Genomic DNA, 26,158 nt, shown 5'->3' with positions numbered 1-26,158 from the left:
GAAAAATTTGAGGACATTGGTTATTTGCTCAGGGCTAAATCCTGCTAGGGCCATAATTTCATACTGAACAGCTGGCCTTCATATTATGACCTGAGGGGAGGTGGAAAGAGAGAAAGCAAATGGGAATAGTGTGGAATAGTCTGCATTTTCACCTTCCTTCTGATTAACTGACCTCAGCCCACATCCACCCACCTAGGCCAGGCACTTGTGGGACAAGACGAATCTGAAAAGTAAAACAAAAACAAAAGCCACCCGCAAAAGACCCGTAGTCGTGAGCCTGGCAACATTAGGCGTCTGCGCTAATAATTGCCATTTTCTGCAACAGCCTGGTGCTAACCTGCAAAGCAGAGAAATGAGGCCACCCACAGATGGGAGAAAGGCTTCTGCTTATGCAAGGAACCCTCAGGGATGTAGAAAATATTAACAATAAGCATCTGAGATGTCCCACCCATGAGGCAAGTTGAGGCGGCTGCCTCAGGTGGCAACATCCACATGAGCGTCAGATCCTGATACAGATTTTTACTCCCCCGCCTTTGTTCCTGATCTAGATCTCCACTCACCCTGTTTTCCCTGGTGGGAAATGGCCATAACACCATTTTGTGGTTCGCCTCAGGTGCCAAAATCCCTTGGGGCATCCCTGTTAAGCATTCATATTTATTTTTAGTTAATATGAATACACACCGATTAATCTGTAGACTGAAGGCTATAGGCATTGCCTGCACACTGCCATGGCCTCCGGTGGCGTGAGGGCAGAGGGCACGCGCTAGACCCCTCCGTGGGCTCAGTGGCTCTTAAGCCGAAGGGAATAACCATAACCCATTGGCCTAGCGCCCAATAGCATCCTTGTGTTCATTGACCCCGACTCATGCTGGTAAAGGAAGGCTTGAGGGAACTAGCTGAGAACATCAGCACACTGTGGGAGCAGAGGGCAGAGGAAAAGGTCTCAGGAAGGCCGGCAAGAAAAAATATTGGCTGGGATGGTGTGTTTGCATTGAGTCCCTACTGCTTCTCCTTCCTGCTAAGCAGCAGTGACCCAGAAGTTGACCAACAACCAGCTGCAAAGGTGCACATGCCGTGTCCTTATTCAAACCTGGCCTTCTGACTGTCAGTAGCTTTTTAGGAGCCTACGATTGCCATTTCAACCTGCCTGGTTGTCTTTACCAGTGAAAAGCCAGCCATTCAGTTAGCTATTCTGTTGGGGGCAGTTAACAAACATGTCCCATTGCTGCCTTGCTTGTGGCAGCAGAACCCACTGGTGGGAGCGACGCTGTGCATGTTGTTGTTTAGTCGTTTAGTCGTGTCCGACTCTTCGTGACCCCATGGACCAGAGCACACCAGGCACTCCTGTCTTCCACTGCCTCCCACAGTTTGGTCAATCTCATGCTGGTAGCTTCGAGAACACTGTCCAACCATCTCGTCCTCTGTCGTCCCCTTCTCCTTGTGCCCTCCATCTTTCCCAACATCAGGGTCTTTTCCAGGGAATCTTCTCTTCTCATGAGGTGGCCAAAGTATTGGAGCCTCAGCTTCAGGATCTGTCCTTCCAGTGAGCACTCAGGGCTGATTTCCTTCAGAATGGATAGGTTTGATCTTCTTGCAGTCCATGGGACTCTCAAGAGTCTCCTCCAGCACCATAATTCAAAAGCATCAGTTCTTCTGCGATCAGCCTTCTTTATGGTCCAGCTCTCACTTCATACATCACTACTGGGAAGACCATGGCTTTAACTATACAGACCTTTGTTGGCAAGCTGATGTCTCTAGTGGCAGAACTTGCACAGTGCAGAGGGGCATGCTGGTCTATGATCACAGTGAGTGAGGCGGGAAGGAACATGCCCCATGGAGAGCACCTTGTGGCCTTGTAGGAAGAGGAAAAGAAGTGCCACCATAAGGTATTTATTGTTGTTGATCTAAGTGTTTTGCAGAACAAAACTCCTCCTTTAGGGTCGAGTCCAGTTAGTTGCATGTAGACACCAGTGGAACTGATGTGGAAAGTTCGTAATGAGTTAAGGCCTGTTGATATCAACACTCCCATTGACTCAGCATCTATGGCACTTGCTTCTTAGGATATTCTTATGTGCTTTTGATCTGCTTTGCTCCAAACCATCTTTGAACCAAACTGAGGAAAAGAACAACCTAGCAGCAGCTTAAGCCTGTCATGTGCACACAGCCCCTCACCTGCTAAATCTGCTTGTCATTGTGAATTGCTATCTGGTGCAACTATTTTGTTTCTTTTAAAGTGAATCCTGGCCAGTTATCACAGTGCATAAGCAACTTGGCTTACAAGCCACACTTTAACTTGGGCTAGATCTACACTGATCTGCTATCAAAGGCTATTCAAAAAAGTTATATAGCAATTATACACCAATTTTGCAGTGCCCTTTGGTGTCACATTTTTATAACACATTTTTAATGTCATAACCAACCAGTGCAGATTCACCCTTGGTTTTTAGTTAGTTTTGCTGTGCTTAGATACTCCTCTAAAGCAGGGGTCAACCCCTCCAAAACTGTCCCTGGTTATATCTTTTTTGGTAAGGAAGCCATAACTAATAAAGAAATAACATTACAGTGGTACCTCTGGTTACGTACTTAATACGTTCTGGAGGTCCGTTCTTAACCTGAAACTGTTCTTAACCTGAAGCACCACTTTAGCTAATGGGGCCTCCCGTTGCTGCCGCACCGCCGGAGCACGATTTCTGTTCTCATTCCTGAAACAAAGTTCTTAACCTTAGGTACTATTTCTGGGTTAGTGGAGTCTATAACCTGAAGCGTATGTAACCTGAAGCGTATGTAACCCAAGGTACCACTGCATAGTTCTAGATTTTACTGGGAATTAAACACTGCTGTCTTCTGTTTGGATCAAACATAGGCAGGCAAGACAGTAATCTGAAGCCACAGAGTCAGCTTCCTTCTGCCCCAAAAGTCCCCCTTAGGTCATCACTCTGTGGACATCGATTGCGATACTCTCCTTGGGACATCTATGGGGACATTTCTTCACAGACAGGCTCTTCCTCAGATATCAGGGTCACTGGCTCATGAAATACTTCTCCTTCCTCACTGAGGAACCTGTTTCTGCAACACTCTCTACAGAACTAGAAACAGGGCTGTTTGGAGGCATGTACTCAGAGAGTGCACAGATTCTCTCAGGGTTAGCGTAGGGCTCATTCCACTTCTGTTTGCCCCATGATTTCTCGGCACAGGTCTGAGAGGTTTTTCTTTTGTCCTGCTGTTTTCCTTGGGAAAATCCGTGTTTTTTTTCCTGCTGAATTAGAACAAAGGTCATTTTGGGTTTCTGCACGGATGAATCCCAAGATTTATTGGACATACCAGGAGCAATCCAATTTGCAACAACGAGTCTAACATAATAATAATAATAATAATAATAATAATAATAATAATAATAATAATAATAATTTTTATTTATACCCCGCCCTCCCCAGCCAAGGCCGGGCTCAGAGTGGCTTACAAGCAATAATAAAAACAAGTTGAATGAATACAACTTAAAAACAAGATTAAAACACAACATTAAAATATTGAAACATTAAAATATTAAAATGCAGCCTCATCACAGGAGGAGAAAGGAAAAAAGAAATAGGGGGAGGGAATCAAATTGACTCCAAGCCAAAGGCCAGGCGGAACAACTCTGTCTTACAGGCCCTGCGGAAAGAAATCAGATCCTGCAGGGCCCTGGTCTCATGAGGCAGAGCGTTCCACCGGGCCGGAGCCAGAGTTGAAAAGGCCCTGGCTCTGGTTGAGGCTAATCTAACTTCCTTAGGGCCCGGGACCTCTAGGGTGTTGCTATTTATGGACCTTGAGGCTCACCATGGGGCATACCGGGAGAGGCGGTCCCATAGGTATGAGGGTCCTATGGGTAGAAGAACCTGGATCTGTCAGAAGAAATATGGCACATACACCGAAATAGATTTCTTGTAGGTCTTCAGCAGGTCACTCCTCTTCTGATGCTGCAGGAACTAGGGCAGCATGTGGAGGAACAGTATCCGAAGCCTGCAGAGGCTTAGAGTCAGTACTCGCAAGCAGAGGTACCACTGTACGGGATACCATAGTCAACAGTTGAAGACAAGTGACCATGGATGCTCTCATGTGCCCTGGCTCAGAGGCAGCATGCCCATTTTCCAATAAGTGCATTGAGTTGGTGGGTGGGGGGAAGACTCCTCCATATTTGCTCCTATTGGTCAAGGTGTCCCTCATGCCTTTGGGTGAGGGTGGTGGGCCATCCACATTCCTTATTTCTACTGGCAGAGCACTTCAATATGCCCAGGTGCAGTGCAGAATTTCAAACACTAGGCTACATCTGCAGCAGGGCTCTCCATACACCCAAGGGGTGAGATATAAAGGGGAACAATGTTTAGGATTTGTACCCACACCATAGGCTGGAAGAACTAGAAACCTATGCCCTCAGACTGAAAGCAATGAGTCAGTCACATAGATATGTGAAACAATACCCTAAAACAATACCTATCTATCTATCTTGATATAAAATTTATATGGAAGGGTAGGACTTCTGATAAAAGGGGTGTTACTTGGAGTAAAAAGTGGGTGGGGTATCTGACCCTTTTTGTGCGTGATAAAGATTGGTCCCTTTGAGTCTTCTGCCAGGCCTGCAAATAATTTCCATGGAGAGGCCGTGGAATGGTGACATCACCAACATTTTCTGTAGGTTAATGTATAAAGGTAAAGGGACCCCTGACCATTAGGTCCAGTCGTGGCCAACTCTGAGGTTGCGGCGCTCATCTCACTTTATTGGCCGAGGGAGCCGGCGTACAGCTTCCGGGTCATGTGGCAAGCATGACTAAGCCGCTTCTGGAGAACCAGAGCAGCGCACGGAAACGCTGTTTACCTTCCCACCGGAGCGGTACCTATTTATCTACTTGCACTTTGACGTGCTTTCGAACTGCTAGGTTGGCAGAAGCTGGGACAGAGCAACAAGAGCTCACCCCGTGGCGGGGATTCGAACTGCCGACCTTCTGATTGGCAAGTCCTAGGCTCTAGCCACCCGCGTCCAAGGTTGATGTATGGAAGGAAGTATTTCCTGGGAACACCAACAGAGAACTGAAATGTAGAGAAGCAGTCTATGGGCTTGTCCACGCTGGAGCAAAATGTGGATTTGCACTGGCTTGCGTCCTCACCAATGAATGGGTGCCAATAGGATGTCCTCCTCATCCCAGTGTTGACCTGCAGCTTTCCCCCCTTTAAATGTGAGATTTTTTTGATCTTTGGAAAGTGAAACAGTCAGGAACTTTTTTAATTTAAAAAATGCATTTAAAGGGGGAAGATCCTGGACAACACTGGGATGAGGGTCCAGATTTTGCTCTGGTGCAAATAAGCCCTTGATGTAATATTGTAATATTATTCAGCCAGTGGGTATAACTGGGTTAGTGTGAGACGAGGGCCTGGGCAAGCAGGGTGCAGAACCCCACTCAGCCAGGAAGCTCACGGGATTTCCCTGGGCCAATCATTGCCTCTTAGCCTATCCTACCTCACAGGGTTGTTGCAGGGATTACATGAGGAGGGGAAGAAACGTACACCTTTCGCTCCTTGAAGAAAAGGTGGGGTATAAATACAAAATAACTAAAAAATAATGCATAATAAGATAATATTTGCTGAACATCCCTGCTTACTAGCCTTATAAGACTATAGGCACCTGGTAGTTTCCGAATGCACAGTGTTTGTCCCGGTCACCTGGGCTTTTGTGGTGTCTTGGAGTGTTTTTGCAAATAGGAAACATTCAAGTGGATATTTTTATCAACAGACTGTGAGATCAGACCCACACTGTGGGCGTAAGCTCTTTGTGGTTTTGTGGTTCTTGTCGCAGTTTAGGTACAGCAGCAACAAGAGCACTTGGTCACAGCACTTGAGCTTTCAGTTGCCGGATTAATTTTTGACTCCTTAACAAAGCCGGATTTTTCAGAATTATGAGAACCAGGTAAGCATTTGCAAATATGTTAAACAAGGGCAGTGTAGCTTGCTTTCTCAGATATAGAAAACAACCAGAGGCTGGGGGATAGTATGTTTGTTTCAGCATAAAATGTGCAACAAGTGCTCAGAAACTTGGGAGGAAGTGATCATGTTCTCCTGGGTTTTAGAATACAGAGGCAAGGGAAAACTGAGTGTAGCTGGACATGCAATGGACTTTAAGAAGGCCAGTTTCAAAAAGCTGAAGGAGCTACTGGATGCGTTCAGTGAGAAGGGAGTCTAAGAAGGATGGGAGTTTCTAAAAGGAGAAATATTGAAGGCCCAAATGCAGACGATACAAGAAGTAAGAAAAGCGGGAGGCATCTAAGGAAACCGGTGTGGCTGCATAAGGAGCTTACAGATGAGCTGAGAGTTAAGAAGGGCATGTATAAGAAAGGGGAAATCACAAAGGAGGATTATACATGAGTAGCCAACAGTTGCAGGGGGAAAGTCAGGCTGGCTAAAGCTCAGAATGAGCTCAGGCTTGCAAGAGAGGTTAAAAATAATAATAAAGGTTTCTTCAACTATGTCCGAAACAAGAGGAAAAACAAGCAAGTGGTAGGTCCTCTGCGTGGGGAACACAGAGAAATGCTATTGGGTGACGGAGAAAAGGCAGAACTCCTCAACACCTATTTTGCCTCTGTCTTCACCCGAAAGGAAAGCGACGCCCAACCTGGTGATAACAGAATAAATGATGCAAGAAGGGAGCTGCAGCCCAAGATAGGAGAAGAGGTAGTAAGGGAACACCAAGCTACTTTAAATGAATGGAGATCTCCAGAGCCTGATGAGCTGCACCCAAGAGTACTAAAGGAGCTTGCGGATGTAATTTCAGAGCCTTTGTCTATTATCTTTGAGAATTCTTGGAGAACAGCTGAGGTTCCTACAGACTGGAGGCCAGCAAATGTTGTCTTCCCCATCTTCAAAAGGGGAAAAGGGAAAACCAACCAGTGAGCTTGACATTGATACCAGGGAAGTTCCTAGAACAGGTAATTCAACAGTCGGTCTGTGAGCATTTAGAAAAGGATATTGTGATTACTAAGACCCAGTATGGGTTTCTCAAAAATAAGTCATTGATATATTTTTTTAATAGCATTACAAACTTGTGGATCAGGGAAATGCTGTGGACATAGTGTATCTTGATTTCAGTAAGGCTTTTGACAAAGTCCCCCATGATATACTCGGAAGGAAGCTGGTAAAATGTGGGTTGAATGAGGTAACTGTTAGGTGGATTTGTAGCTGGTTGGCCGAACCCAAAGAGTACTCATTATGGTTCCTCATCATCCTGGAAAAAAGTGGGGTGCCGCAGGGTTCTATCCTGGGCCCATTGTTGTTTATCATCTTTATAAATGACTTGGATGAAGGAATTGAGGGGATGCTCATCAAATTAGCAGATGACACCAAACTGGGAGGGGTAGCTAATGCTGCAGAAGACAGAATCATTATACAAAATGGCCTTAACAGATTGGAGAACTGGATGCAAGCTAACAAAATGAATTTCAATAGGGATAAATGAAAGGTTCTGCGCTTAGGCAGGAAGAACCAGATGCACAAATATAGGATGGGGAACACCTGGCTTACTGGCAGCACATGTGAAAAGGATCTATCGGCCTCAGCCCAGTATACCTGAAGGAGCATCTCCACCCCCATCGTTCTGCCCGGACGCTGAGGTCCAGCGCTGAGGGCCTTCTGGCGGTTCCCTCATTGCGAGAAGCAAAGCTACAGGGAACCAGGCAGAGGGACTTCTCGGAAGTGGCGCCCGCCCTGTGGAACACCCTCCCATCAGATGTCCAAGCGATAAACAACTACCTGACATTCAGGGAAGTTTTTAATGTGTGACATTTTAGTGTATTTTTGTGGAAGCCACCCAGAGTGGCTGGGGAAACCCAGCCAGATGGGCGGGGTACAAATAATAAATTATTATTATATTATTATTATTGGTGGACCACAAGATTAACATGAGTCAACAGTGATGCAGCAGCAAAAAAAACAACTAATGCTCTTCTAGGCTGCATCAACAGAAGTATAGTGTCCAGAGCAAGGGACGTAATAGTACCACTCTATTCTGCCTTAGACCACACTGTGTCCAATTCTGGGCACCACAGTTTAGGAAGAATACTGACGAGCTGGAATGTGTGCAGAGGAGGGCAATCAAGATGATCAAGGTTCTGGAAACCAAGCCTGATGAGGAATGGTTGAAGGAGTTGGGTATGTTTAGCTTGGAAAAGAGGAGACTGAGAGGAGATATAATAGCCATCTTCAAACATCTTAAGGGCTGTCACACGGAGGAGGCAGCATGCTTGTTTTCTCCTGCTCTGGAGGGTGGGACTCAAACCAATGGCTTCAAGTTGCAAGAAAGGAGATTCCGATGAAACATTCAGAAAAACTTTCTGACAGTAAGAGCTGTTCAGCAGTGGGACAGACTCCCACGAGAGGCGGTGGACTCTCCTTCCTTGGAGGATTTTAAACAGATGTTGGATGGCCAGCTGTCATGGATGCTTTAGCTTAGATTCCTGTATTGCAGGGGGCTGGACTAGATGACCCTAGGGATCCCTTCCAACTTTAAGATTCTATGATTCTATGAACTGAACCGTTGAAAGACTGTTCTTTTTGTAAAGGAAGGGTAGCTCCTATTTGCCATGGGCTGCAGTGCTTAGGCTCCAACTTACACTGGAGTAAGCTCCATTGAATTCAGTGGAAGTTACTTTTGAGGAAACATTTAGCATTTTCAAGTAAGTACTGGAATAACTAGTAAGTGACCTTAAACTGAACATGTTGAAGTAACTCAAGTGACTCATCTTTTCTTTTCTGAGGCAGTCATGTTACTTTTCCAGTATTTGAGGAAGAGTCAGGAAAAGAACAGGACCCAAATTAATTAGTTATATGTTAAGTGAATTAATTAGTGGGCATGCTGTTAATTATGAACCACATTCACCTGTGGAGTTTTGTTTTTACTATTTGTGTTCAAAAACCATGCAAATGCTTGGTAATTCCTAAATGTCTGTGCATATTCCTGTTTAAGTAAGTCTAAGAGCTTGTTGTTTGGTTGCCTAGATAGAGTACTGTAATATTTCTATGACCATCACTACTAGAGATCAAAACTAATTTAGAGTTTTGGAATTGAAACCACAGTTCTTTGTGCTGCAACACACTCTTCACCATGGCAAGACAAATAGCTACACAATCATAAGAGGTTACAGTGGTACCTTGGGTTACAGACGCTTCAGGTTATATATGCTTCAGGTTACAGACTCCGCTAACCCAGAAGTAGTACCTCGGGTTAAGAACTTTGCTTCAGGATGAGAACAGAAATCGCGTGGCGGCAGCGGGAGGCCCCATTAGCTAAAGTGGTGCTTCAGGTTAAGAACAGTTTCAGGTTAAGAATGGACCTCCAGAACGAATTAAGTTCTTAACCCGAGGTACCACTGTATTGACCAAAAGGAAATAACAAGCAAGTTGGACTGCATTTTTTAAATATATATAAAAACTTTATAAGTGGCCAATTTATTTTAAGGAAATTAAATAGAGTGGGGGGGGGGAGCCATTAATCAATAGTGATAACATTGTGGATGTTTTATTCTGCAATGAAGTCTGGCACACACTGAGAAGTACATGGCAAATGAACAAAACAGGATGGTCTATTTTAAAAAGAAACATGTTATAAGGTATTTGGTGGTTTGTCACGCCTTAAAAGATACTGATGATGTATGAGATCATTATCAAGGAACACTTAAGACGACAATTGTGGTTTTAAACAACGTGAGGTTTGATGAGTTAAAGGACAAGGAGGGCTCATCCACACTGAACTTTCACTCCCTGCTTTCCCACTCAGTATCTTGGAGATTTTTGGGTTTTCTGTGGAGTGTTCAAGAGTGGCAAAAGGCAGGGGAAACAGACCAGAAAAGTTCAGACCTGCGTTTTAAGAAAGCACAGAGGAAAATAAGTTGAGATGAGCCCTGAGAGGGGAAGGAAGGAAGGAATCAGTTTTAACAAGAAAAATGGCAGAGACAGGTCTAACACAAAAACTAAGACCGAAAAGCTAACACAACAGCGCCTTTCCCAGCTTCATTCCCACTGAACTCAAACCTTGTTTTAACATGCCATTCCTCACTCCGTGATATCCTACTGCTTACTCTACTCAAAACTATGCCATTGTTCAAAATTGCTTTTTTTACTTGCAGTTTCCTTCCATCCCTACTAAATTCAAACCTCTGCCGTTGTTTAAAACTGCCATTTTCTCTCTGCCATTCCCTTAACATTTAGCACTAGTATTATTCAGAAAGGCCTCTCTTATCTTTTTTGCTATGAGCTACCCTGTAGCTGATGAACTTATCTACATTACTTGACCGCCTTTTTATCTTAAAATCAGCTGGTTGGCCTTCCACGAAGATCTGAAACGGAAGAATAAACTTAACCCTTGGTGGACGATATGAAGGGCAATATAGAATATAGCTCACCACATCTTCAGTTAGAGCTGTTCTGCATATGCAAAAATGTTTCTTTACCGGCTGTTAGAAAATCTACTAGCCATCTACTCAGTAGTTTTCCTCCTCCCTGCTTTTTTTAAACCTCTACTGTTGTTTAAAACCACAATTTTCCTCATGTTCTTCCACCTGTGCTTTACTCAATCTTCTGCTGTTGTTTAAAACAGCCACTTGTTTTCTTTCATAGTCTCTCCCTTGTCACTGTGCTAAAGTTTCTCCCTCTTCCATTTCTCACCTGCCTTAGGCAGTAGATCAGGGGTCAGGGGGCCGGACTATATTTCAAAGGGCAAAAAAATGAATTCCTATGCCCCACAAATAACCCAGAGATGCATTTTAACTAAAAGGACACATTCTACTCATGTAAAAACACACTGATTCCCGGACCATCCGCGGGCTGGATTGAGAAGGCGACTGAGCCGGATCCGGCCCCCAGGCCTTAGTTTGCATACCCATACAACAGATAAAGGATGCAGAGCTCTCAAATATTCCAAAGTAATTTACTCAAACCTCTGCCATTTGCCTCTCAATTCTCTCCATCCCTGCTTTACTTAAACTTCTGCCATTGTTTTAAACAGGGCTTCCTCAACCTCGTCCCTCCAGATGTTTTGAGACTACAATCCCCATCATCTCTGACCACTGGTCCTGCTACCTGGGGATCATGGGAGTTGTAGGCCAAAAACATCTGGAGGGCCGAGTTTGAGGAAGCCTGTTTTAAACCATCACTTTCCCCCTCTTGTGATTCTCCTTTCTCACTCCAGTGCCATGACCACTGCTGTTGTGGAGTCTGCCTTCATTTTTGCTCAACTCTCCTGCCTTGACTCCATACAAATCCAAGATTGTGATGAGGCACTACCTATCCTTCAGTGGGGGCTGTGATCTAACTTACAAGTAAACTTACAAGTCAACCTTTTTGAGTGCACGGCTCCCTTGACCAACTACATTCTTTCTGTGGCACCCCTGTGGGGCTCAGGAGCCCAGTTATGTCACCCCTTGCCTGCAAAGCTGGCAGCCTCTCACCCCTTTTCAAACACCCTCCTTTGTGGTGTGTTCCCTCAGCCTCTTCTCTTCTCCTGTCTCCTTGGGAGTCCTCTGGGCAGCCACTGCTGCTGCCCCTGGTCTCTGAGCTGCCCCCCACTGCCCCAAAGAGAGGTGCCTCCTCACACTGCCCCACAGGGGCCTGGGTCTTGTCTGTCCATTCCCAACAGCAAGGGCTGGTGGACTGGCTGGCTGGGCTCCCTCACCCGCTTGCCTGCTTGCTCCGGGGCCACCTCAGCTCCTGGCAACCAGACCCCCTGGCCAGCCCCAGAGGCACCAGGGCTGCTGCAACAAACAGCTGTGCAAGCCTTTGGGGGACAGAGATGTGAGAGGACATCAGAGGAGAGAGGGAAGGGGAAAGGGACAGTGTTGCCCGTAGCACCCCTGGCCATCATTCAAGGCACCCCAGGGTGCCAAGGCACACTGCTTGAAAACTACTGCATTATATTAAAAAGGAAAAATGAACATATTAAAAGAATGTAGGAAGATATAGAATCAGGACTGGCCCTACATCAATATCTCCCATACAGTTTAAAAATAAAACAAAAGAAGCAAATAACATTCAAATAAAACATAGAGCCCAATCACAGAGGTTAAATGTCTATATTTAACAATTTAAAATATTTGGGCCTGAAAAAATATTTGATATAAAATAACACGCATGGCATCCCATTAACTTTTATAAACTTTTTTTTTTGCTTCCAGTTTTGCCACCCTCGTAATAACAGGCAGGTGGTTTTGTGAAGGATACATATCTGCTGTATTGATTATGTAGGGTAATTTAACGGATAAGTGGTATTTTCCTTTATTTCACCTGACCCACAACCACAGACTTTTATCTAGCATAACAGGACTTAAACCTCCCTTCCAGTTCAGCAGACAGCATGCACTGAAATCAGAGGGCTGTGAATGCTTTACTTAAAAGGGGAACTGAGAGTGATACTGAGTCCCATCCATACACACCCTTTTTGACAAAATCAGCTTCAGAATGCAGGAAATACTTGAGCTTAGCCATAAACATCCTATTGTCTCAAGATTCAGAAGCCAGTGAAGTGGAGTGATCTTTAAAGTGCTTGTTCAGTGCTGTGCTCTTTCTCTTCTTCTTCAGAATTAGATAATACCTTTGCTGTTAAGTTGTGGGTGAACATATCAGACGACACAGCGATTCTTCAGACACTTCTTATTTATTCACAGGCCAGAACAGAACTGAACTGAAGGGTTCAGCCAACCTGCTTATATAGAGCTCAACTACAAAGCAACAGTAACAACTGTCTGTAACTATCCAATCACTGAACGTCACTTTCAATTCCTTATTTGCATATGTGGACCTGAGTGAAAACTATCTACAGTATCCCCCTGCTGGCCCAGGGTGAGAACTTCAGTACATAACATTTGCCCATAAAAAGAAAGAAAGAATGCAATTGCTGTTCTGCAATCCCCTTACATTTTACGATCCTCCTTCTAATAGCGAACTCAGGTGGTGAGCGCTAGCAGGATTGTGGCTAAAACAGGGCCACTGAGAACAAGAGAGAGGTATTAGCATTGTCCAGGGGAGCCCTAAGAGCTGCAGAAATACAAAAAACACTTGGCCAATGATGCAGGCAGGCGGCAGAACTGCCACAGTGTAGGGGTACACCAGTTGAGGAGCACAGTGAGTAAGGCGAGCAGGAGCATGTCCCACCAAGAGCGCCTTGTGGCCTAGTGGCAGGGTCTGTGGACAGGAAGAGGAGGAGAAGCACCACAATAAGTCGGACAAGGAGGAGACAAGCTCTGGTGCTTTTCTAAGAAAGATATTTATTGTGGTTGGTCTCCATGTTTTTCAGAACAAAACTCCTTCTTCAGGGTTGAGTCCAGTCTAAGTTAGATACCATGGGAACATACCCTCCAACATTTCTCTGATGAAAATAAAGACTTCTCTAGTCTCTGCTAAATTAGTATCTTGAAACTGAATTTTATTTGTGAATTTTATTTATGAGTTGTAGCAACAGAATGAACCAGTTCAGCCGTGTAAGATTGCACTAAGATTTTTTCAACCATTTCTGTATGGTATTTCACTCTCAGTTCAGATGAATAAGAGTGTCCAGTATACTGAACAGAATAAGAAATGAGAACATTTTGCATTTGACTATGAGGTATAATTGAAACAGGAACAAGCTCCCATTGCTCAGTCCCTGCTCCTGCCAACCTAGCAGTTCGAAAGGACGTCAAAGTGCAAGTAGATAAATAGGTACTGCTCCAGCAGGAAGGTAAACGGCTTTTCCGTGCGCTGCTCTGGTTCGCCAGAAGCGGCTTAGTCATGCTGGCCACGTGACCCAGAAAAACTGTCTGCGGACAAACGTCGGCTCCCTCGACCTATAGAGCGAGATGAGCGCCGCAACCCCAGAGTCGGTCACGACTGGACCTAATGGTCAGGGATACCTTTACCTTTTATGAAGTATAATTAAAACAGTAATATTAAGATGCAGATTACATCATGGCTTACCAGTGTTGTGCCCAGTGCTTTTTTTTTCTAAAAAAAAAAATGTTTAGGGGTACTCTCATTTTCGTACTCATATTGAAATACTGCCCCCTGGGAGGCCAAACTTACATTCATAAAATGTTTAGGGCTATGCGTACCCCTGCGTACCCCCAGAAAAAAGCACTGGGGACATCCCATTCCATAATGATAATTTTACCATTTGTACCCCACACTGGGTGGTTTCCAACATATATAAAAACATAACAAAACATTAAACATTTTAAAAAGCTTCCCTATACAGGATTGCCTTCAGACAGCTCAGGGGTCGGATAACGCCATACCCTCCAACACTTCTCTGATGAAAATAGGGACATCCTAAGGAAAAGTGGGACATTCCGAGATCCTATCAGAAACCAGGATGCCTACTCTAAATCAGGCACCTCCCTGGAAAATTGGGTCACTTGGAGGGTCTGTGGGAATAAATGTAGAATGCATAAAGTCCCATTTATTTAAATTTGAACTCATTTCCACAAACAGTCTCTCTGGCTGTTCAGATGCTTCCTTTGACTCTGCATTCAGTGTGCTCCCACCATTGATTTGAGAAGCAGTGCACACAAGGCATTGCCACACTTCATATCTATATTTTATTATCTATCCTTTTGGTTCTTATAAAATATTGTGTTTTGATGCGTCCCCCCAAAAAACTCCCCGACTTTCATCCAAATTGAGATAAATAGCCATAAACTGCATTTAATTAAACTAGTCATGTGTACGCAGCAACCCCCCCTCGCACACACACACACACACCACCCACTGAAAATGGTTTATAGTCAAGGAAGAACAAGCAAAGTCAGACTTGCTTATTTCCCTGCAAGTGTTCTAATGGTATCCTTAGCAACAGCAAATTTTTATACCTGCCAATCACTCTTTCCTGAATGATTGTGTCATTATGCTTAGATCAGAATCTGGACTTTTTTTAAAAAAAATTAAGAGCATGATAACACCAACTGCTGTATCAGATGCTTGATGAAAAGCATTGTCTGGTGAGAATCTAATAATATTTGATAGATATGAGCCAGCAAAAATCAGAAGAGATAATATTAGGCTCGTGACAGCTGGTTAGAAATGTGCAGCTGTTAAAAATAAACTTCCCTTCTGAAATTATCACCACCCAGATCATGTGAGCTGGCACTAAGTGCAGATGATTCAGTCTGCCCAGGGTCTCTGCGGTCAAGGCTCAGAGTCAGTTCAGAATGCCAGGTTATACGAAAGAGCAGGACGGTGACTGGCCTTCAAAATGCATGTGTGCTCACACTGCCAAGAGTCTTGTTAAGTTCCTTTGCAGGAGAAAAAAAAGCACACTGTTCATTTCAATCACTTTCACCTTAGTCGCTTTCAAGGAATTGTTGGGCAAGATCTGGCCTCTCTGATTCAATTAAAGTCCTGAAAATCTGTGCTTTCATTTTAAAGAAATGTTGGGAGCTGATGATTAAAGAGGAACACCTGAATGCAGGCACAGTTAAAGTACCGGTATATCCTGCCAGCTGAGATTTCACTGCTTACATCTGAAAAAGTAGGCTTTATTCTTGATAAAGCGGGCTTTAAGGCACCACTTAACTCTTCTACCCCCATTAAGGTAGTCCAATTTATGTAGCCCCAAAGCTATTAATAAACCAACTATAAGTACAATTGAGCACCTTCTACCCGCCTGTGACTATTTCAGTGTTATGCAGAGATGCTGAATACAAAAAGTACATCTCTTGCTGCTTAGGTAGTTACTGATACGCTGCCAAAGAGCACTGATCTGCACTGGCACCTGGTGTGGGCAATTTCTGCCCTGTGGAGTTCTGATTATTATTTAACAAAGGTGGGGGAGCACCCTAGTCTGGAACGATATTGTTGTACACGACCCCAATCTCTGAGAGGTGCGAGATTCCATGGGTTCTAGGCTCTCACGCAAGGTCTGTATTTCCTTTTGGAAGTGAGGCACAGCAGAGACTGTGGTGTCTTTAGGATAAATGGTTTATTTACACACATATATATACAACCTGAGCCTACGATGGAGAGTTCACAGCCTCAACACCTCAAAGGGGTCTTGTTTCTCCCATAGCTGAAGCCTCTGATTCAAAGAGAAATCCACCATTGCTCCGTCTCTTTGCCTTCTGCTTGCTGCTTTCCTGCCCAGTGCCATCACTACTTCCAGCTCATACAACTCCTAACCTCCCTACTCTAAACTCTGGCTTTGTCTGTGTATTTCAGTGTTTCCCAACCACTGTTCCGCGGCACACTAGTGTGCCGCGAGATGTTGCCTGGTGTGCCGCGAGATGTTGCCTTGAGGCAGGCGGGCGAGTCGGGCAGCGAGAGGCGGGGCGGCGGCGGCGAGGAGAGGCCGCCCAGCGCGGGGCTCTCGCCGTCTGCCTGCCTGGCTGCCTGCGAGCTCGGCGGGCAGCGCCTCCGTCCGCAGCGCCCGCCTCGCGGCTCTCATTCCCTGCCCCTGCCAAAGCTCACCCAGCCAAGCCGCGCTCTCCTTCCTGCCTCGCTTTGCTGCCTCCTCCCCCCCACCCCCAAAGCTTGGAGGTTCCCCGGCAAGGGGGAGGGAAAAAAATGAAACTTACACTTTCGTGCGTCCCTCCCGGCGTGACGCTGCACGCTGACGTCACGGGGCTGTAATGGTGGTGTGCCTCGAGATTTTTTTCATCAAACAAGTGTGCCTTTGCCCAAAAAAGGTTGGGAAACACTGGTGTATTTGATGCTTTGGTATTGACCCATCACCCCAAGACTTAGCACCTCAAGAGGAAACTAGTCTGGCTTAGTTAGCTTTTAACATTTGCTAAATTGAGTGATTAAGCACAGCTTAATACCCCAAGGCTTGATTAAATTCCAACACTTACTAAATCCAGGGATTATAGGAGCCTAGCACCCACAAACTCATAACATTCTTTATACAAATGTGGATGAGAGCTTCTCTGGGCAATAAGTGGCATTGCTGCCAGTTCCCTTTTTGTGGGCAATGAAACTGCTGGGCTGAGGGTGCATCTCTTTCTCTTTCTCTCACAGTTTCCTCTTTTCTTTGTTCCACTGAGCTCCTTGTGGAATAGATAGGCAGCCTATAGATCTTGGAGTTATCCCTGCCATCTGTACACCTGTAACCTCAGCAAAATGCTTACGCAAGTCCCTAGTTGCACACTGAATCTTGTGGTTTGATTTTCATTTTACTTCTTTTTAGCTGGTCTGCTGTCCCAATCCCTTTTTAAACATATCAAATTGTGGTCCATGCTTGTAAAAGCCACATGAAATAAGAGGATGTGAATAGCATAAGGTGGTGCGCTGTAGAAATTATTGCACACTTCCTTTCAAAGTCAACATTCACGGTAAGCAGACTTAGAAAGAGGCCATTTCCTGAAGGCAAAACACATTTATACAGTATTGCAGACCAACAGACTTCTGGGGATTAGATATGTACATAGCATTAAACACCAGTATTGATTGATTGCCCCCGAGCCCTCAAGTCCAAATGCGGCACACCACAATAAAATACAAGAACATGGAAATATACTTACCTAAAACTGCATCACATATTTTGTCTTTAGTTTAAGACGGTTAAGGAGTGTAGACCACTGTGCACTGGAAACAAAAGAGGCACACAGTTTGAAAACATGGACGTCTTCAGGTGTTGAGCATCTAAACCAAAAAACACTCCTAGCTGTTTATTATGCAGTTAGCAGCATTGCTTCTCAGCTCTGACCCTTTCTGTTCACAGTGTGATCTAGGCACACCTGGGCATCCTGTTCCCCGTCTTGGTCCTGCTAACCATCAAGCTCCTCCAACTTGGGCCATTCAGTTTGACCAGTAATGGACTGAGCCAGCACAGCAAGAAATGCTTTCATCCCTGGTTAGTACTTCCTATCTCTTTGTGCGTGGTTAGGCCTCGGCCTCCAAAAAGTTGCCGTCTACAATGGAGCCTTCATTATCTCTTAGATTTAAGAACATAAGAAGAGCCTGCTGGGTCAGACCAATGGCATCTATCTAATCCGGCATTCTGCTCTCCTAGTGGTCAACCAGATGTTTGTGGGATCTGCATAGAAGGCATGTATAGAGAGCACGGGACCCACACCCTACATGTTCCTGCATGTGATGGCCCTGTAGACTCCACCCCCAGCTTTCTTGCATTTTGCTGGAAGGTCTGAAGGAGGCTTCTAAACACAAACACACTTACAAATCTCCCCACAACTGGGAACCTTCCGGTATCCGGGGCCCTGATCACAAAGAGGATCCTATGTGCTCTCAGCCAAACAGACTAATAGTTCCTTCCTGCTCAGCCCCAGAAGGTTTTGGCTGGCATGAACAACCCCACACATAAAGTGCTTTATCACATCCTGTGTTCTTTGAATGCCTGCAGAGCACGTACCTGGAAGCAGTATGAGACTTTTAAAACATAAGACTTCCCCCAAAGGGTCAGTTATGAGGGGAAATAACACTTGCCAAATATACCTTAAGCAGCATGTAGAGGACTCCAAATATGTTTTAGTAGAAGCAGACAAAGAAATAAAATACTTTCTGAGTTTAGGGTGAAACTTTCAAAATTCTAGAGGAAGCAAAGTGTGTAATTGGGTGAGCTCTACTGCATAAAATAATAATTACCCATTTTGAAAACTTCATGTATTCATTGATGCCCATGATGAGGTCTCTTTATTTTATTGAATCAGTGTCATGCAAAAATTTCACCTCATAGAGAGATGTTCTTTCCATGAGGAAGCATGCATAGAGATAAATTTCTTCATGACTTATGTCACGTAAGCCTGCATTTAAACAGAAGAAAGTGATTATTCTTTTTTTCATGTGAGTCTCAGAAGATAACAGTTTGTGTTCTGGTTGCTTTCATGTTCAACCATACCACAGGTAGCCATAAAGAGTTATCTCTAGTACTTTGTCCAAAAGATTCTACTTCCAACATGTGCCTTGGAAACTTTAATGAAATTGGTTTCTTTCTTTCTTTCTGTTTCCCCACTCCCAAACAGGCTGTGATAAAAGAAGATTCTAGAAGCATGGATAGACGGAAAGAGTTACTTCCTAGCTCAACGTCAGAGCCTCAACTGAACTTCAACTCAATAGATTCCGCTCATATCGCCTTGATCACAATATACACGGCGGTGTTTATCGGAGGTGTGTGTGGAGTCATCAAAATGTCCTTTTTGCTACTGAAAATGAATGCTTTATCAGTGACTACAACAGCCATCATAAACTTAGTGGTAGTCCACAGTCTCTTCCTTGTGACTGTGCCGTTTCGCGTGTATTACTACGCCACCAAAAAATGGATCTTTGGAACGCCCTTTTGCAAAGTTGTGAGCGGAATGATACACTTCCACATGTACCTCACTTTCCTGTTCTATATGATTTTCTTGGTAATCAGGTGCCTTATCTTTTTTCAGTGGAAGGACAAAGTGGAATTCTATAGGAATTTGCATGCTGTGGCAACCAGCATAGCTGTGTGGGTTCTGGCTATTGTTATTGTGGTGCCAGTACTATTTTGCTGGTATGGGAAAACGGGGGTTTATGCAAATGTGACGTGTTTTGAATTTCAGCAGGAGTTCAACAGTGACCCAGTGAAAGCAGTCAACTACATTGTAATTGCTGTAATGGTTGCAATAATTTGCACCCTCTTGGGCTTACAAGTGTTCATGATTCGAAAGGTGGTGAAAACCCTTTCAGGATCCCTTTGGTCATATCAAGAGTTTCAGGCGCAGCTGAAAAGCTTGTTTTTTATAGGGATCTTAATGTTTTGCTTCCTCCCCAGTCACTTTTTCCGGATTTATTTCATTCAGCATGCGGATGACAAGCGACTGAATTCTGTCAATGAAATCTGCTTGAGCATAACTGCCACCAGCTGCCTTGATTTGTTTTTGTTTGTGATAACTGGAAGCAAAACCCTGAGGCAAAAAATCAGTGGACTTTTATGCTGCTGAAACTTTGCATTCGTATGTAAGAAAGTCTTTGCGACAAGGTCAGCTGGGTAGATGAAAGATATATGACTTAAAGATTCTCAGAATAAAAATTTATAAATTATGGGTTGCGTCTGACGGCTATGTACACAAAGGCAGATTGTAAACCCAGTCTACCCTGCCAACTATTGGCCAGGCTCCCTAACGCTCCCTGTATCCCTGCAAAGTCTCTTCAGAGAGTCACAGAGTCCTTTAACAGTGTCACACAGTCTCTTTCTCTCGGTCCACTGCAGTTTTGTGTGAGAGTCCACTCTGCTCAGGACTAGGGAAGGAAAGATCTGTCCATTTTGGTTCTCTCTGTTTCTCATTTTACTAGTCCTTAATTCAGCTCTTCACATTTTGAAGCGACTTGCGTTTGGTCTTTTTAGATTCACATGAAATTTCACAAGCGTTTTACTGTAGATTCCCCCAAACATATATTTAGGTGAGGTTTTGACTAATGCACACATCGTTGCAAGTAATTTCCCCGAATATGGTGCTTTTAAAAATGTTGTTTTCACTAAGATCTACATTTCTATGCACACCTCTCCCTAATATATGCATTTTTGTAAAGACTGGTTGCAGAACTGCATCACAAAATTCTGATAAGTATGAATTTCAAAGGGGAGCTGTGTTTCAGTTTGCATATTGTTTCGGGAAGTGTTTTTTAAATACATGCTGAATCAAATTTCTCCTCCAACCCTATTCAATACCCGCTCCCAACATTCTGGAGGCGCTTTTGGGGGTGGGGCAGAAGGTGGAAGGAAATATTAGTTGCACAAGCTACCTTCCAATTGTGCCATCAGGTAGAAAGGCAGGGGTCAGCAACCTTTTTCAGCCGTGGGCCGGTCCACCACCCCTCAGACCATGTGATGGGCTGGACTATTGAAAAAAATATATGAACGAATTCCTATGCCCCACAAATAACCCAGAGATGCATTTTAAATAAAAGCACACGTTCTACTCATGTAAAAACACCAGGCAGGCCCCACAAATAACCCAGAGATGCATTTTAAATAAAAGGACACATTCTACTTATGTAAAAACATGCTGATTCCCGGACTGTCCATGGGCTGGATTTAGAAGGCGATTAAGCTGGATCTAGCCCACGGGCCTTAGGTTGCCTACCCCTGTACAAAGCTCTGAAGTCTATGTAGGAGAAACTGTGGAGAACTCTAAGTGTGCATCTGACTACATTAAATGGATCTTGCACAACAGTTATGGCAACTGCATCACAGCAAGAGATTTTAGTGCCATTCCTATATTTAAGATAAACAGAACCTTATTGCAAATAAAAACGTATCAGTGAAGGAAAAATAACAACATGAAAACATTTAAAGTCTCTGGTGTTTAATCTGCCTATATTCCTGTTGATCACAAACACCTCTGGCAATGCCAAGAATTTATGGGCAAAGCCTGGGGCTTAGCTTAGTGAGCTACGCAGGATTGTGGCTGCTCTGGTGTCAGGTCTTCTTTAAGCAAAGAAGGAATTAGCACTGTGCAAAATCAGCGCCTGAAACTGTCCAACAAGTTGAAGTTTCTAAGTCAGCCTCACCGAACCTGGTGCCTTCCCAAAGTTTTGTACCTAAAGGTCCCCCAGGGAGGGGGACCCATGGTTCTCCAGATGTTTCTAGACTATAACTCCTATCATGTCTGGCCACTGACCAGAAGAAGAAGAAGAAGAAGAAGAGTTTGGATTTGATATCCCGCCTTTCACTCCCTTTAAGGAGTCTCAAAGCGGCTAACATTCTCCTTTCCCTTCCTCCCCCACAACAAACACTCTGTGAGGTGAGTGGGGCTGAGAGACTTCAGAGAAGTGTGACTGGCCCAAGGTCACCCAGCAGCTGCATGTGGAGGAGCGGAGACGCGAACCCGGTTCCCCAGATTACGAGACTACCGCTCTTAACCACTACACCACACTGGCTCCCATGTTCACTGGGGCTAATGGGAGTTGGAGCAACATCTGGAGGGCGACACATTCCCTGTCCTTCAACTAGACAAGCACCTAGCCACCTGTCCTCCCCTAGTCAACAGAGCGGTATTTTGTTGCCTGCCTGGTACCCTGCAGTTTGCAGCTTAAGTGTCCCCCACCAGCAAAAGCATCTGATTGGCTACTATGAGAGAAGGATGCTAGGCTAGATAGGCTGCTGGTCTGATGCAGCAGATTCTTGTGTTCTTAAATGTTTCATCAAAAATTAGAGGGGTTGAATTTTTAGGGGCTTGAGCACTGAAAGGTATAGTCTTCACTCTTCTGTGTGGACTCATCACCTTTGATATTGTGGGTGGAAGTGGGGGGACAATGACAAATGTTTCACGGATCATGCCCATTTCATCAGATCATAGAATTGTAAGTTGGAAGGGACCAAGAGTAATTCAACTTTTAATTAAAGTTAGCTGCATTTACATTATCCTTGTGTTCCTGTTGTTTGATTTTGTAAAAGTCAGACCCATCCTACTTTTGCGATTGTAATTTGTTTTCAGCTGCTTTTAATGTTATATTCTAAATGGCTGTAACCCTTAGGGTGAGGGGCGGGTAATAAATTAAATTAAAAACAATAATTAGCTTCTTGAACACAGTGCTTTTTGGGCCTCTAGTAGTCTGGATCTTTTCAGCTTATTAGTTTGTTCATATGATCAGGCAGAAGAACCCCACTTTACACATTCCAGAAAACAGCATAAAGATTGGGTCAGAATGGAAAAAAAAAATAAGTGGGAGGAACTCACCTAAAAATGCTGGCACTTCATTTAGCAAGCCGATCCCCGGTGGGTGGGGAACAGCCATGGGTGCTGCTGTCGGTGGCCCTAACTTGGCATGGTCCTGACAGGGAGAGCGGTGCTAGGTTAATAAACATTTCATCCTGTATCTTTTAAGACCACTTTCACAAGTGATACCATTTGAATTTCTGGCTCCTACACAATGGCATTCCCTCCGTTTGCATTAAGATTCTCCAAATATTTCCCTGCATGTAGAAATATCACACCTATGGTTTATAATGTAGGGGACACAGGGGTCGGCCGAAGACATTTGGCTCACTGAGACAAGATGGTCCATGTTCAGGAGTTGGGTTGACTGGACTGGCTGTTGAATCCTATTTCAGCTTTCGTGACAAGACTACATCATCCGCCATAGCCAAGGAAGCAGGCTACCTTGAGGGTATCTGTGGCAAGGCAGGTGAGGCAGGTGACCCACTCTGCTTCACGGAAGGGCTACCATGCTGTCACCTGGTCGGACACCGTCTTGTGGTTCTCCACTCATATTCTTCCTGGCTTGCACAGTTGCCACAAGAACAAGTAGAAGAATGAACATTTTCATTTTTCAACGGATTTGGCTGGGTCTGAACAATTGTTGTTGTTCACGATGAGGCACGGTGCCATCATTTGAAACTCAGGCAGATCTGTGGGCCAGAAGATATGAATCAGGACAGAAGCAACACTTGCCAATCCAAAGAGAATGTGATACGTTTATCCTGCCACAGAGGTAAATGAATGGTCACTGGAGGTTCAAATTCAGCCTTCGAGGCTGAAGGGTCCCATCAGACCTTCTTTATTACCCAGAAACAAAACAACATGGTGGCCTTGAAATGGTGTTTGACTCCAACTCCCATCAACTCCAGCCAGCATGGCCAATGCTCAGGGGTGATGGGCACTGGTGTCCAACAACATGGGAAAGATCACAAATTTCTACTCCCTGGCATAGTCCATGATCTCAAGGACTGTCCTGCCCCAGTATGAGCCAATTTCTCGTACTTAAGTTGAAATATAGGCTAAAGTCCTATTAATCCCCACCTCCTCTACACGAAACAGCAACAAGTCCTGTCAGAATTCTCCTTCCTTTGACACTCCTGGCTTACAAAACTAGGTTTCTACTTCAGTAAAACCCAGCTACTTCTTGTAAATAAGAGAGAAGAAGAAGAAGAAGAGTTTGGATTTGATATCCCGCCTTTCACTCCCCTTCAGGAGTCTCAAAGCGGCTAACATTCTCCTTTCCCTTCCTCCCCCACAACAAACACTCTGTGAGGTGAGTGGGGCTGAGAGACTTCACAGAAGTGTGACTGGCCCAAGGTCACCCAGCAGCTGCATGTGGAGGAGCGGAGACACGAACCCGGTTTCCCAGATTACGAGACTGCCGCTCTTAACCACTACACCACACTGGCTCTTGTGACAGCTTTACTTCCGTCTGAGACATTTTGCCCGGATGACTGATTTGCCCCCAGTGCCCAGGTTAGGGCTGGCCCTCCCACCGGTCAACACTCTTGAGCTCCTGCACAGTTGGCAATGGAGGAAGAGCTTCACAGGCATGTGTGCGAGGGAGCCAAGAGGTGACCGGGGAGGAGCCTGTCTGCCAGCAGACGATCTTCTGGCCAAGGTGCCACAGGGAGCTCCAGAAAGGAGGGTTAGCAACATTCCCCCACATTCTCAAAGGCTGTTGCACAAGGCCTGTTTCCTATCAGTGGTTGGAATTGAACCTGTCCTGGTTCTGCAGAAAGGAGCAAGCCGGCCAGCCCATGAGGTGGACTGGGCCAACCACCTCAAATGGTGGAATCCTGCAAGCAAGACCCCTGTGGACAATCCACCTACCCTTTCCACTACCGCCAGAAAAGCCATGGCTGCAACTTCTGACAAGATCTCATGAGAGCTCCACAAGGTCTTGTGAGAGCTTTCCAGAAGCTGTTGCCGCAGCGCAACTCCAGTAAGTGATGGTTTGTTGGAGGAGCAATGGCGGGGCAGCACCTTCCCGTTTCGCCTCAGGCGGTGAAACGGGATGGGCCCCTCCTGGAAAAGAGGAATGGGAGGGCTGAATGCCAGACTTCATGGGCTCCAAGCCATGCACATTTACTCAGAGGGGGCTTGCTCCTGCATCAGTGAGGTCACCATAACAGCTCACAAGCCCAACTAGCCACTTGCAAAGCCCCATTGAGGTCAGTGGCTCTTTACTTTTGAGGAAATGGGCTTGCAGACTGCTATCCTGCATGCACTTACAGGATGCCCCCACGTAAGTGAGGGCAAGGAAGAGGCAAGGCAGAAAGCTAGCAAAACAACCACAAGAAGAGTGGTCAAGAAGCCAAAACAGAGAAAAAGGCCTGCGCTGCTTTGTCCTTCTAACTATCTATGAGTTGAGGGAGGAGCCTCACCCATTTGACATCTCGCACAGAGCCCCTTTCCTTTGTTTCATTTAATGGACCATCACCCAGGCGATCATCTCAAAACAGGAAGCTGTCCTGGCTTTTATTTTATCACTTGCTGGATCCAGGGGTTAGAAGGTCTCTCATGCTGCCGACTTCCTCCCCCACAAACTCATAACATTACCTTAGGATGAGTCTTTTAAAGGTCTTCCCTTGAAAAGTTAAACCATTATTCTGTAGACAGATTTATTGCTGGAGGAAAAGGCCTGAACTATCTTCTCTGTGATGCAGAAATTGTCTCCACTAATTCCATAATGCCAAGGGAATATAGCTAAATGTGATAGTTCAGAAGAAAAGCCACTCTTTTATATCCTTGAATCACACATTTGTGTAGTTTCTCCTAACAGAAAAGTCATTAAGTTTAGCCCAGCAAATCATTTGATTTAGATTACTCTCCAGGCTATTATTCAAACAGCAGTTGTGTTCTTTCTTAAGGTCACCGTATAGTCACCAAGGCAACAACATTTTCCCCAATTATGTTATGCTGGGTGCATTTTTATAGGCATAACTTCCCCATAACAAAGTTCACTCAATAAAAAGCCCCCCCTCCCCCCCAAAAAGGAGAAATAAAGATTGACTGGGAGTGGCAAACTTTTGAAATGTGCGGTAAGCGATTTAGATTGCCTTGGAAGGAAGTAATGGGGAAATAACCCTGAGATTGGCCAAGAACACACCCACACCCACACCCTGTGAAGCAAGATATGTGAAGAGATAGTGGGGGTGTTTTTTCCTCCTTCATCCTAGCCTTTAAAGAGAAAGTAAGTGGAGTCCATTGATCTCAAGCCCTTCAAATGGCTCCTCTGGGTGACCTGTTTACTGAATATTTCCTTCCAAAGCACAGTTCATTAGAGCAGTTTTCTCTCTCCTTCCTTAAGTGGCCAAATTAAAGCCATCAGGAATCTTTCCCTGAGCAGCAGGGCTGGCCCACCCATGAGGCAATGTGAGGATTCATTGGGGGGGATCCACTGCCAGGATCCACTGGGGAGCGATCCAGCAACACATCTAGCACTGCTGTTTCTGTGGCCCCAACCACAGCTGCTAGATCTGTTGCATCCA

The 26,158-nt window shown here is 44.9% G+C and overlaps 2 protein-coding genes across 6 annotated transcripts in view; one reads left to right on the top strand and one right to left on the bottom strand.

Moving 5' to 3' along the window:
- LOC308570356 (uncharacterized protein) overlaps positions 1-26,158 on the bottom strand; it is a 57,482-nt gene that overhangs the window by 30,431 nt on the left and 893 nt on the right. For both annotated transcript variants that reach the window (XM_081165098.1, XM_081165097.1), the window contains exon 2: positions 22,644-23,314. The gene's annotated coding sequence lies outside the window, so the exon portion shown is untranslated. The remainder of the gene's footprint in view (positions 1-22,643; positions 23,315-26,158) is intronic.
- GPR141 (G protein-coupled receptor 141) lies at positions 1,704-20,006 on the top strand. 4 transcript variants are annotated; one of them, XM_081165206.1, is made up of 3 exons: positions 5,481-5,938; positions 6,800-6,953; positions 17,702-20,006. In XM_081165206.1, exon 3 carries the CDS (start codon positions 18,822-18,824, stop codon positions 19,902-19,904), a length of 1,083 nt encoding a protein of 360 aa, XP_081021332.1. In that variant the 5' UTR covers positions 5,481-5,938; positions 6,800-6,953; positions 17,702-18,821; the 3' UTR covers positions 19,905-20,006. The 4 variants fall into 4 exon arrangements, with proteins under 4 accessions (XP_081021333.1, XP_081021332.1, XP_081021334.1 ...); XM_081165208.1 differs by lacking the exon at positions 6,800-6,953 and having other exon boundaries at positions 5,482-5,938; positions 17,702-17,833; positions 18,960-20,006; XM_081165207.1 differs by lacking the exons at positions 5,481-5,938; positions 6,800-6,953 and adding an exon at positions 1,704-1,886.

This window comes from Podarcis bocagei (assembly GCF_964188305.1).
Source record: "Podarcis bocagei genome assembly, chromosome: 12".
Classification (NCBI taxonomy): domain Eukaryota; kingdom Metazoa; phylum Chordata; class Lepidosauria; order Squamata; family Lacertidae; genus Podarcis; species Podarcis bocagei.
This window is presented reverse-complemented; position numbering and strand designations above follow the sequence as displayed.